Below are 13,034 nucleotides of genomic sequence, written 5' to 3' on the forward strand. Positions count from 1 at the left end.
CTCACCTGATTAGTAGTGATGAGTGAGTATACTTGTTGCTCGGGTTTCCTTGAATATTTCGGCGTGCTCAGAGATTTAGTTTTCGCCGCAGCTGAATGATTTTCGACTGCTAGACAGGCTGAATATATGTGGGGATTCACTAACAAACAGGCAACCCCCACATATATTCAGGCTGTCTAGTTGTCGCAAATCATGCAGCTGAGGCGATGAAAACTAACTCTCCGAGCACATCCAAATACTCGGGGACCACCCGAGCGTGCTCAGGGAAACCAGAGTAACGAGTATACTCGCTAATCACTGCTGATAAGTAATGGTGAGTTGAATTGGCAGCATTATTTTACATTTTATATAACCTTTGGGGCAAAATTCAATATTTAATCTGATTTCCCATGTAACTTGGACCATTATATTAGCCCCAGTTATAGGGAAAATGCAGCCTCATGGCTACATAAGAGCTAACTGGGGCACCAAGGACCTAGCGGCTCGTGCTTCCTATCTACACACAGCAATCACCTTTCTTGGGGCTGGAGGAGGAAGCACTGTCAGTACTTCTTATATTGTTAAGGTAAATAACATGGAGAAAACCAGTAATATAAATGTATATGCTGTATAATTGTCATCACAGGTCGTATTATTTATTTTGCACCATCTCATCCACTTTATTGGTACTGTAATATGCAATGAATCCTCCCCGGCCTCACAAAGTTCTTGGCTTATCTCTTATTTAACCGCATGAGTTCTCTCCGAGGTGGTAACCGAGTTGTAGACTAATTGAATCAGTTGAATCGCCTGTTGTTGTATTTTGTGTTTTTTGTTGTTGTTTTTTTTAGAATTATTGACAGTATCATTATTTCTTTCCTAGGCCTGCATAGATGAAAACCTAGAAGTGGTAGAATTCCTAGTAAACCACGGTGCCAATGTGAATCAAGCGGACAACGAAGGATGGACGCCTTTACATGTCGCGGCTTCCTGTGGCTACATGGAAATAGCAGAGTGAGTGGAAAAACCAAAAGGGCAGAGGAGCGCGCTACAGGCCCTCGTGCACCATGCCACTCCAGTGTTAGCGGTTGGACAAAGTAAAATCTCTGAATCCTTACCGATTTCTTACGTTACTTTTCATCTTTGTCCTTTTGGCCTCCGATGTGTAGGGAGCACCACATTGGCCCCCGGAGTCTGGATAAACCAGCATAGTTCTAACACGACCAATGGCTTAGTTATGGTTTTCAGACCCGTGGTCGCCATTTTCCATCTAAACAGCAATAGGTGTGAAATTTCGAGAAAGTGAGAGATGTTATATCAAGATTAGCGCCACTAGGTCGCAACAAATCCACCAAGTTTATGCATGGTCCCTACTGATGTAGTCATTGGTGTGTTTTATCCTATTTTATTACTCCCTTTCAATTTATAAACTGAATTTTTTTTCCGAAATTTTTAAAACACTCCTGTATTTTTTTTAGTATTTCTTTTTCTTTCATTTTTTTAATGCATGGTTTAATCCCTACAGGAAAGATATATATCTTGGTACCGTGGTTTAATCCCTATTAATTTCACACGAAGGTACCTGTTATTGCAGCTAGTTCGTATACTTATAGAAATTGTGTGGTTGTCGGCTCACTACGTCTTGCAATTCGCACATGGGTAAAAAATATGCACCGTGGCATAGACTTATATGGGTAATTTAGATCCGTTACTTTGTCTCCTTTTTATTTTTTTGCAAACGCGCACCCCCCAAAATAACAATGAAGACTAGCTGACGATCTCTGGCTGTCCCATTTAGATTGAATAGAGCGGTTGTATGTAAGATCGATCACCACTCCATTCACAGGGGCTCTTCAAAAATCCAGTTGTTTTTCAATCAGTGGGTAGTAAGGTATTTTTATTTTAATATTTCTTTTATTTTAGTGCTTTTATTTTAGTAATTGTTTTTTATTTTAGTGTTTCTCATACCAAAGTAAAAGAAAATACTAAAATAAAAAATACTAAAGCAAAAGAAATACTAAAATAAAATATACTAAAAAGAAAATACTAAAATAAAAAATAATAAAGCTAAAGAAAATGCTAAAATAAAGAATACTATATTAAAAGAAAATACTAAAATAAATACTAAAGCAAAAATACTAACGTAAAACAAATACTAAATTAAAAGAAAATATGAAAATATTTTATTTGTCTTTTATTATAGTATTTTTATTTTAGTATTTTTTTATTTTGAGTATTTTATTTTACAAATTGGAGATCTTAATGTATTTTTTTTTTTCTTCCAATGTTTTTAAAGCTGTGAATAAGACTCCTTTACATCTCCTCGTCTTAGGTATCTCCTAAAGCATTCGGCGAACATCGCTGCTGTGAACAGTGACGGGGATGTTCCACTGGACATTGCCGAAGACGACTGTATGGAGACCCTGCTCCGCGCTGAAATCACGAAGCGAGGTGAGGGTCCTGGCACTCGCTAATCTTCCTCTAAACAGCAGCAATTAATCCAGAACAGGAAAAGCCACTTCATGCTGGAAAATGAGGCTTATTGCCGGCAACGACCCTTAACTACACAGCAAAACATTTCCACAATGCAAAAACGCCTCCCGAATCATTTATTCCAGGAAAGCCTAGAAGATTAAATAATTTATGATGCCCAAGGCAACGTGTTATACAGAACGGGGACTTTAAAGGCCAAATGGGGTCTTCAGCCAAGGATCTGTGTGTCTCCCGCACTCCATAATTCTAGTGATGTCCTATTTTGCAGCCCCTGTTCTAGAAAAAGCCCCTCTGAGGAATAATTAGCTGTGCAGTTTGGATCCCAGCAGCCATGTGTGGTGGTTTTCTTCTCAATCACCTCTCGGTCTCGGGGAAGTTCTTGTTCCCATTGACTAGTAGGTATGATTGGATTGAGCAGCGCTCCACACATGGAGGATCGAGGGGTCATTTACAGGGTGCGACCGGAGGACACTACCACCTGTGCAGACATCTCTGCTGTTCGATAGTCCTAGTACTTTTATAATAATCTCCATCTAGTAAGGACAAATCAATCAGTATTGATTGAGCGGTGTGCGATGCTGAGCGGTGTGCGATGCTGAGCGGTGTGCGATGCTGAGCGGTGTGCGATGCTGAGCTTGTGCATTGTTACACAGGAGCCAAGATGAGGACACAGCTGCAGTGTAAAGCATGGAGAAAAAATAGGGGAAGGGCAGCAGCTTGAGCTAAGATAAAAGACAGCAGACTGGATTGCGATACTGGGAAAACGCATCCGCCCTCTATTCATCATTTGTGGGTTTTTGAAGTCACACTTTTTTTTTCTTTTTTTTTTTTCTTCTTTTTGTCTTGTGGTATTCATTTACGATTTTTTTTGCCCCAAATTCTTTAAAATGTCGCATTAGATTCCTGACTTTGGAACAAATTTTGCAGTTTTTTATTCTTTTGCACAAAAATGTCTGGTTTAAAAAAATATATATATTTATTCACAATCCATTAATCTGCAAAAAAAAGAAATACATCTGGTAATCTCAACTTGTGCACAATGTGACCAATAACAAAAAAAACAAGCATACACATAAAAAGTAGACTTTAAAAAAAAAAAAAAGTGCAAATGAAGGATAGGTGAAAAAGACCAAAAACTACACAAAAATGCAGTAAAGATTGGGGCCCATTGGGTTTCTTTTATATAAGAGACCTGAGCTGTGATATGGCTGTTGTAAGAGTTATCAGTGGGCCAGGTTTAGCACAAAGAAGGGAACCCTGCTGTGATTTTCCACATGTCATCGTGCCTGTTCCTAGCACCACTCCGGCTCTGTACCCCATTTGTATCCGCACAGCGGTTGACTGCTGAGATGCAGATCTGCATGGCTGTTCTTAGCACCAGTCCAGCTCTGTACCCCATTTGTATCCACACAGCGGTTGACTGCTGAGAAGCAGAGCTGCGTGCCTGTTCCTAGCACCATCAGAGTCTAAACAAAAGAAAGTCAAAACTGCACCCTTTTATATATAAATTGAAGGTCTCAGCGGACACATGGGCGCACGTCCAAAACCAGGGAGCCCATCCCGGCCAGTACCAAGACCACAAAGAACAAAAAGACAGCGCCACAATAGATGGTGTCTTTTTGTTCTTTGTGATCTTGTTCTTAGCACCAGTCCGGCTCTGTACCCCATTTGTATCCACACAGCGGTTGACTGCTGAGATGCAGATCTGCATGCTTGTTCCTAGCTCCAGTCCGGCTCTGTACCCCATTTGTATCCGCACAGCGGTTGACTGCTGAGATGCAGAGCTGCATGCTTGTTCCTAGCTCCAGTCCGGCTCTGTGTGTATCCGCACAGCACTTGGCTGCTGAGATGCAGAGCTATGTACCTGTTCCTAGCACCGGTCCTGCTCTGTACCCTGTGTGTATCTGCACAGCACTTGGCTGCTGAGATGCAGAGCTATAATAAGATGTGATCTGTAGTGCTCCAGTTAATGCTTGCTGGAATGGATAGTCTCGGGGGACTTACACTGCAGAGTTCACCGTCTAATTATTTATAGCCAGGATGATTACTAAAAAGGTTACTAAAAAGGCTTCTGTGCACATCCATTGGGGCTACTGCCATTTTGCACCTTGTTGGGTATTCCAGGCTTGGAGATAAATAGACACGTCACAGTCTTATATGTCAGAGATGCTACCAGGTCCTGACACCTAGCAGGATGGACCTAGGGGTGACAGGAGACCCCCAACCCCTAAAGAATTGCTCTGCATTTTATTAATTACGAGGTGCCAGTGTCATCCTGTCTTTTGCATTGTCATCTTTGCAGGCATAGACATCGAGGCAGCCAAGAGGGAGGAGGAGGAGGTGATGCTGCAGGATGCTCGGCAGTGGCTGAATGCGGGGAACATGGAAGACATCAGGCATCCGAAGACTGGGGCCGGTGCCCTGCACGTGGCTGCAGCAAAAGGCTACGTAGAGATCATGAGGTAGTGTGATGACATGGCCGGCCATTCTGTGCTGCGTGTACCCCGAGATGGCCATTCAACCCCGTCTCTCCGCATTCTCTGACCAGGCTTCTGCTTCAGGCCAACTCTGATCCAAATGTTCGGGACAAAGACGGCTGGACGCCCCTGCATGCCGCTGCCCACTGGGGAGTGGAGGAGGCCTGCCGACTCCTGGTGGAAAACTTCTGTGACATGAGCGCCCTCAATAATGTGGTAAGGCATGGTTGTTCCTACGTCTAGTTTTCTGGGGTTCCCCTTCCTCTGATTATCATCTTATGATGCCGAATGGTGTAGAAACCCCAGAAAATGGCTATCCTGGCTCCATCCGTGATAGTTTAGTTGCTTTTTTCAGTAAGGAGAAGCCTTTTTTGTATGTGTAGGGTATTATTTACTGTTGCGTCAGTACATGTCAGTGGATGGTAAGGGATGCCCACGTATCCACCCACGTGAGCTGCTTCTGACCTGGTTGCGTCCTTCTCACCAGACTTTCTGCTTTCAGGGGCAGAGGCCTTGTGATGTTGCAGATGAGGAGATCGTTAGTCTTTTAGAAGAGCTGCAAAAGAAGCAGGAAGATGTAAGTAATACTTCCGTCCACATCTTGCCTTTTTCCCATTCTCCTAGTCTTTCCCTGCATTGGCACTGTATGACTGACCTGCACATTTACTGAAGAAGATTTCTGAGTGTATCTGCATGTGAATAATCCACTGCTGAATCCAGGACGACTCTAGATGAGTCATTTTACATTATTTATTATATGTTGTGGAAACTTTCCGCTTGAAAATAGACAGCAGATTTTAGCATTTGCAATTTTTTGGCTATTTGCAAAAAGGAAACGTGCAGGCAACCTGCGAAATAAACCCCGCATGGCACATCCAGGTTTTGCTGCAGATGATCCATGGTTATGCGGGTAAATCTATCTTGTATGCATGCAGCCTTTAAAGTGTAACTGTCGTAAAAGATTTTCTATGTTAGGGCTCATTCCCACTTGTGATGATATCGGACGAATGCAATCCAATTAAAAATCAGATTGTATTCGGACCAATGTTACTCTATCATTGCTGAGAGCTGATATTTTTAGCCTGGGGGGGCCGTATCCATGGCTCTTTCTTAAGGCTATTAATATCAGCCTGTAGCTGTCTGCATAGCCTTTGCAGGTTATTCATTATAGGTGGACCCCCTATTTTAATAGCCAGTAAAGACTTATACAGTTGTGGGCTGATATTAATAGCCTGAGAAGCTTCATGGGTATTACCCCCTTCCCAGGCTATATACATCTGCCCCCAGCCGACTACTTTCCCTCTGCTGGTTAACAAAATTATGCGGGAGCCCACAACTATTTTTTGAAAAAAAATTAATTAAAATTAATTACATGTACAGTAAGCTGCACACACTGTACTAATTGTATTTGTCACATACATCTATATATCTATCTATTGTATATGTATTTACTATGTGTAAGCCATCTCTTCTATCCTGTCGGCTCTTGCAGTGATTTTACACGGCACCTGAATTGCCGGCTTTTATTCTATCTATTATATGTGTGTCTGTATCTATGTGTGTATGTATATATGTATGTGTGTGTATATATCAAAATTGGACCGATTTTTGAAATCGCTAGTGACTCCAGCCTTATAAGCACTGCGTGGTGCTCCTGAAGGCACCTCCTGCATGAGCTGCGAGCCGTGTACAGGTTCTATACGAGGTCTGTAGACATGTTCATTCACTCTGGGATGTGACTGGACCATAGAGTCACTAGTAAACCCATGCACCACCCTGTGTGCTTCTGTCCGGTGGCTTTTATACTTGAAGTATGTTGGTGGCAAACTCAACGGGGTTTGATGAATTGCAAGAAAAATATTTTGGCATAAATGGCTGCAAACATTTTTTTATCCCACTGATAGATTTCCATTGTCTTTGCAGTTGCGGAGTGAAAAAGAAGCAAATCTTAAAAGGGCCGTCATCGATACAGGCATGGACCAACAGACTGTAAATACAAGTAAACACCGGAGGTGAGCCATATTGTGGAGCATTGCTGCAAACCTGCGCGTAAAGGACTATACTCTGTGGGCCAGTGCACGGAGCACAGATTAGCTGTGGATTAGTCACGGATTTTCCATGCAGAATTTGCATAGAGAATCACCGTACTGTACAATGCATCCGAATCTGACCCCCTGCGGTAAGTACCCGGGATCCATTGCTAATACTTTCCTAATACTGGTTCACATCAGGCAGTAATGGATCCTTCTACTATCTTTGTATCCTTCTGCTGTTACTGGGAGAGTTGGATTTGTTTTATTAGTTGCTGAATTTCTTACAATTTGTAAGGGAATTTTTATTTTTGTATTTACTTTTGTTGTTGTTTTTTTTAATATTTATGTAAAACTTCTTCAGCTTAAAGACTACAATGATGTGACACTGGCTGCATTCACCGCCTGATGTCGGTGCTTTATCCTTTCGTGACCCCGCAGTGTCAGCACTTTATAAGCCTTATAACTCTGTGATCCTCCTACACCCGTGTATCTCAATGCAAACACAGCGAGTGAATATCCGTAAGGGCCGCGGCCCATTCACAAGCCGTGCTGTAGAAAATCCCTGTATCCCATAGACTCAATTAGAAATAGACGCCCCTTATGTATTCTCACCTACGGTCAGATCTAATAGGCATTGTTAGGCCTGCGGTTACCTTCCCTGCCCTCCTCGCAATCATACTGTATGAGTGGGGGGCTGACAGAGGGAGCGCTCTCCCTCCGTGAGACATGCAGCCGCCGGGACTGGAACATACTTTTCGAGCACATCGAATAAACTTTTAGCACCCGAGCATGCTCAGATAACACATTATCCCAGCACATTGACTCATCACTAGTTAAATCCTTTCCTACTAATAGTCAATACCTACCGCCACGTCCAGCTGACTACGCCAGTTTTTTAGCAATTCTTCAACAGGAGCGAATACAATCAGAGACACACATTACATTTCCATATGACCCCCATCCATTAAAGGTGAGATACAGATTTTTCTCCTTCCACTAGCTGTGATCTTCACACCTTTTATTTTAGTCCTTTTCATCAGTCGGCTTTTTTTCTTCTTTTTTTTTTGCCTTCACTTTGCTGCAAAAATAATGAGCAAAGAGCTGTGCGGCACTCTGTGCATTCCCAGCAGCGGACTTTTGTCTCATACCTCTGAAGTCTGCTTTACTGTGATTTTTTTTTTTTTTTTTTTTTTTTAAATAGAAGCTCTGTGTGTCGAATGAGCAGCAAAGAAAAGATATCTGTCCAAGACCAGTCAAAGGAAAGGAAGACCCTCGGAATGATTACTGTCGGCGATGAGGAAACCTCCTCCAGCTCTGAAGAAGACGACTCCTCCGTGAATGGTAAATGCATAAAATGCTGCATTTCTTACATACTTTATTGTGAAATTTCTATGAGCTTTACATTTATAAATAAAAATAAATATAATAAAAATATTTTTTTATTATATTTTTGCATTATCTGTGCCGCCGTATTTTCAGAGAGACGTCTTTTTCTATACCGTTGTGAGGTATTGTTTGTTTTTTTGTGTTTTTTGCAGGATAAGCCGTCATTTCTATTTGTACTGTTTCATGATATATTAGTCTTTTACAATATTTTTCCATTTTTGGGGAGGGTAAAGCAATTAATAGGATAAGTATTATTATTAAATAGTATTTGTTTCCATAATTCTTCATGTGATCATTCCTAAAATACTTTTTTTTAATAATTTGTTATTTTTATTGCTTCAGGAAAAAGTGGGCCATTTTATTTTTTGATATATACAGTAATGGCTGTAAGTGTTGACACCTTTAACCCCTTTCTGACATTAGACGTACTATCCTGTCGAGGTGGGGTGGGCCCGTATGACCACCAACGGGATAGTACGTCATATGCGATCGGCCGCACTCTCGGGATCGCGGCCGGGTGTCAGCTGACTATCGCAGCTGACATCCGGCACTATGTGCCAGGAGCGGTCACGGACCGCCCCCGGCACATTAACCCCCGGCACACTGCGATCAAACATGATCGCAGTGTTCCGGCGGTATAGCGAAGCATCGCGCAGGGAGGGGGCTCCCTGCATGCTTCCTTGAGACCCCCGGAGCAACGCGATGTGATCGCGTTGCTCCGAGGGTCTCTTACCTCCTCCGTGCAGCAGGCCCGGATCCAAAATGGCCGCTGCATCTGGGTCATGCAGGGAGGTGGCTTCACAGCGCCTGCTCAGAGCTCCAGTTCCAAAGATGCTGTGCCAAGAAGGACCTTCGTGACGTCACGGTCATGTGACCGCGGCGTCATCACGGTCATGTGACCGCGACGTCATCTCAGGCCCTGCTTGCACAGCAACTGAGACCGGACAGCCGCGTGCAGCGCTGAGAGTTGAGTATAGCATCATTTTTTATTTTAATTCTTTTTTTTTTTTTACACTATTTATGGTTCCCAGGGCCTGGAGGAGAGTCTCCTCTCCTCCACCCGGGTAGCAACCGCACATTATCCGCTTACTTCCCGCATCGTGGGCACAGCCCCTTGAAGAAAGCCCGCAACGCGAAACGCGCGTCGGGGCATGCTGTATGCACAGTGACTGCGCTATCACCTCCTGACATGGGTAAGCCTTGCCTCTAATTGCTGCTGTCCTGCAATTGCACTTTAGCATTAGCACTTTCTTTAGGACGGTATTAGTGGTACTCTCTTCACCTGTGAGTGGCCAGATACTTATATAGATTTAGGTCCCTATACCGGATATGTAATACATTTTTTACTATTCAATTCTAGTCTTGCGGCTTACTGTTATGGGTACAGGGCTAATATGCTAGTGATATAACCACCTACTGACCCATTTCTCAGTGGTGCCTGTGTGCGGCCATTGTGCATACTATTTAGTGCTCTTTTATCCCTTTCCAGACACTCGTCCATAGAATTTATGTGTATATATATTGGGCCCGTATGTTTTCTCTTTTTTGTATTTGGAGTCTATGTTGAACTTAATAAAATTTATATCTAATCAGATTTGGAGTTGGCCCTGTGTAGTTCTGAGTCTTGAGCTCCTTTCCTCTTATAGGTATCATGCGGGAAGTAAGCGGAACAATTCATTTCTATGGGTGCAGAATCGCTGCGATTCTGCACAAAGAAGTGACATGCTGCGGGTTGTAAACCGCTGCGTTTCTGCGCGGTTTTTCCCGCAGCATGTGCACTGCGGTTTGCGGTTTCCATAGGGTTTACATGTTAATGTAAACGCAATGGAAACTGCTGCGGACCCGCAGCATCAAAATCGCCGCGGATCCGCGGTAAAAACCGCAAAGTGTGAACATGGCCTAAAACTGTCCCACTAGTTAACCCCTTCAGTGAACACCGTAAAAAAAAAAAAAAACTGAGGCAAAAACAACGCTTTATTATCATACCGCCAAACAAAAAGTGGAATAACACGCGATCAAAAAGACGGATATAAATAACCATGGTACCGCTGAAAACGTCATCTTGTCCCGCAAAAAACGAGACGCCATACAGCGTCATCAAAGTAAAAATAAAAAAGTTATAGTCCTCAGAATAAAGCGATGCAAAAATAATAATTTTTTCTATAAAATAGTTTTAATCGTATAAAAGCGCCAAAACATAAAAAAATGATATAAATGAGGTATCGCTGTAATCGTACTGACCCGAAGAATAAAACTGCTTTATCCATTTTACCAAACGCGGAATGGTATAAACTCCTCCCCCAAAAGAAATTCATGAGTAGCTGTTTTTTGGTCATTCTGCCTCACAAAAATCGGAATAAAAAGCAATCAAAAAATGTCACATGCCCGAAAATGTTACCAATAAAAACGTCAACTTGTCCCGCAAAAAACAAGACCTCATATGACTCTGTGGACCAAAATGTGGAAAAATTATAGCTCTCAAAATGTGGTAATGCAAAAAATATTTTTGCAATAAAAAGCGTCTTTCAGTGTGTGATGGCTGCAAATCATAAAAATCTGCTAAAAAACCCGCTATAAAAGTAAATCAAACCCCCCCTTTCATCACCCCCTTAGTTAGGGAAAAATTTTAAAAAGTGTTTATTTCCATTTTCCCATTAGGGTTAAGGCTAGGGTTAAGCCTACAGTTAGGGTTGGGGCTAAAGTTAGGGTTGGGGCTAAAGTTAGGGTTAGGGTTTGGATTACATTTACGGTTGGGAATAGGGTTGGGATTAGGGTTAGGGGTGTGTCAGTGTTAGGGGTGTGGTTAGGGTTACCTTTGGGATTAGGGTTAGGGATGTGTTTGGATTAGGGTTTCAGTTATAATTGGGGGGTTTCCACTGTTTAGGCACATCAGGGCTCTCCAAACGTGACATGGCGTCCAATCTCAATTCCAGCCAATTCTGCGTTGAAAAAGTAAAACAGTGCTCCTTCCCTTCCTAGCTCTCCCGTGCCCCCAAACAGGGGTTTACCCCAACATATGGGGTATCAGCGTACTCGGGACACATTGGACAACAACTTTTGGGGTCCAATTTCTCCTGTTACCCTTGGGAAAATACAAAACTGGGGGCTAAAAAATATATTTTGTGGAAATTTTTTTTTTTATTATTTTTACGGCTCTGCGTTATAAACTGTAGTGAAATACTTGGGGGTTCAAAGCTCTCACAACACATCTAGATGAGTTCCTTAGGGGGTCTACTTTCCAAAATGGTGTCACTTGTGGGGGGTTTCATTGTTTAGGCATATCAGTGGCTCTCCAAACGCAACATGGCGTCCCATCTCAATTCCTGTCAATTTTGCATTGAAAAGTCAAACGGCGCTCCTTCCCTTCCGAGCTCTCCCATGCGCCCAAACAGTGGTTTACCCCCACATATGGGGTATTAGCGTACTCAGGACAAATTGGACAACAACTTTTGGGGTCCAATTTCTTCTCTTACCCTTGGGAAAATAAATAATTGGGGGCGAAAAGATCATTTTTGTGAAAAAATATGATTTTTTATTTTTACGGCTCTGCATTATAAACCTCTGTGAATCACTTAATGGGTCAAAGTGCTCACCACACATGTAGATAAGTTCCTTAGGGGGTCTACTTTCCAAAATGGTGTCTCTTGTGGGGGGGGGTTTTCAATGTTTAGGCACATAAGGGGCTCTCCAAACGCAACATGGCGTCCCATCTCAATTCCAGTCAATTTTGCATTGAAAAGTCAAATGGCTCTCCTTCGCTTCCGAGCTCTGCCATGCGCCCAAACAGTGGTTTACCCCCACATATGGGGTATCGGCGTACTCAGGACAAATTGTACAACAACTTTTGTGGTCCATGTTCTCCTGTTACCCTTGGTAAAATAAAGCAAATTGGAGCTGAAGTAAATTTTTTGTGAAAAAAAGTTAAATGTTCATTTTTATTTAAACATTCCAAACATTCCTGTGAAACACCTGAAGGGTTAATAAACTTCTTGAATGTGGTTTTGAGCACCTTGAGGGGTGCAGTTTTTAGAATGGTGTCACAATTGGGTATTTTCTATCATATAGACCCCTCAAAATGACTTCAAATGAGATGTGGTCCCTAAAGAAAATGGTGTTGTAAAAATGAGAAATTGCTGGTCAACTTTTAACCCTTATAACTCCGTAACAAAAAAATTATTTTGGTTCCAAAATTGTGCTCATGTAAAGTAGACATGTGGGAAATGTTACTTATTAAGTATTTTGTGTGTGACATATCTCTGTGATTTAATTGCATAAAAATTCAAAGTTGGAAAATTGCGAAATTTTCAAAATTTTCGCCAAATTTTCGTTTTTTCACAAATAAACGCAGGTAATATCAAAGAAATGTTACCGTTATCATGAAGTACAATATGTCACGAGAAAACAGTGTCAGAATCACCGGGATCCGTTGAAGCGTTCAAGTTATAACCTCATAAAGGGACAGTGGTCAGAATTGTAAAAATTGGCCCAGTCATTAACGTGCAAACCACCCTTGGCGGTAAAGGGGTTAAAATTGTTCCAGATAATTATTGCAATTACACATGTTATACGCATGTTTGTTTCTTTTGTGTGTATTGGAACAACACACAAACAAAACAGAGAAAAAAAAAAGGAAAGTTGGACATGCAGTTGTGGCCAAAAGTATTGA

General features: G+C 42.1%; 1 protein-coding gene across 4 annotated transcripts in view; it reads left to right on the forward strand.

Moving 5' to 3' along the window:
- The window catches only part of PPP1R12C (protein phosphatase 1 regulatory subunit 12C), a 92,211-nt gene that overhangs the window by 42,715 nt on the left and 36,462 nt on the right, over nt 1-13,034 (forward strand). For all 4 annotated transcript variants that reach the window (XM_077259571.1, XM_077259570.1, XM_077259573.1 and 1 more), the window contains exons 2-8: nt 863-993; nt 2,312-2,430; nt 4,775-4,934; nt 5,021-5,165; nt 5,452-5,526; nt 6,873-6,961; nt 8,184-8,323. In XM_077259571.1, coding sequence (XP_077115686.1) covers nt 863-993; nt 2,312-2,430; nt 4,775-4,934; nt 5,021-5,165; nt 5,452-5,526; nt 6,873-6,961; nt 8,184-8,323 — 859 coding nt within the window. The remainder of the gene's footprint in view (nt 1-862; nt 994-2,311; nt 2,431-4,774; nt 4,935-5,020; nt 5,166-5,451; nt 5,527-6,872; nt 6,962-8,183; nt 8,324-13,034) is intronic.

The sequence above is a fragment of the Ranitomeya variabilis genome, chromosome 4 (genome assembly GCF_051348905.1).
Source record: "Ranitomeya variabilis isolate aRanVar5 chromosome 4, aRanVar5.hap1, whole genome shotgun sequence".
Lineage (NCBI taxonomy): Eukaryota > Metazoa > Chordata > Amphibia > Anura > Dendrobatidae > Ranitomeya > Ranitomeya variabilis.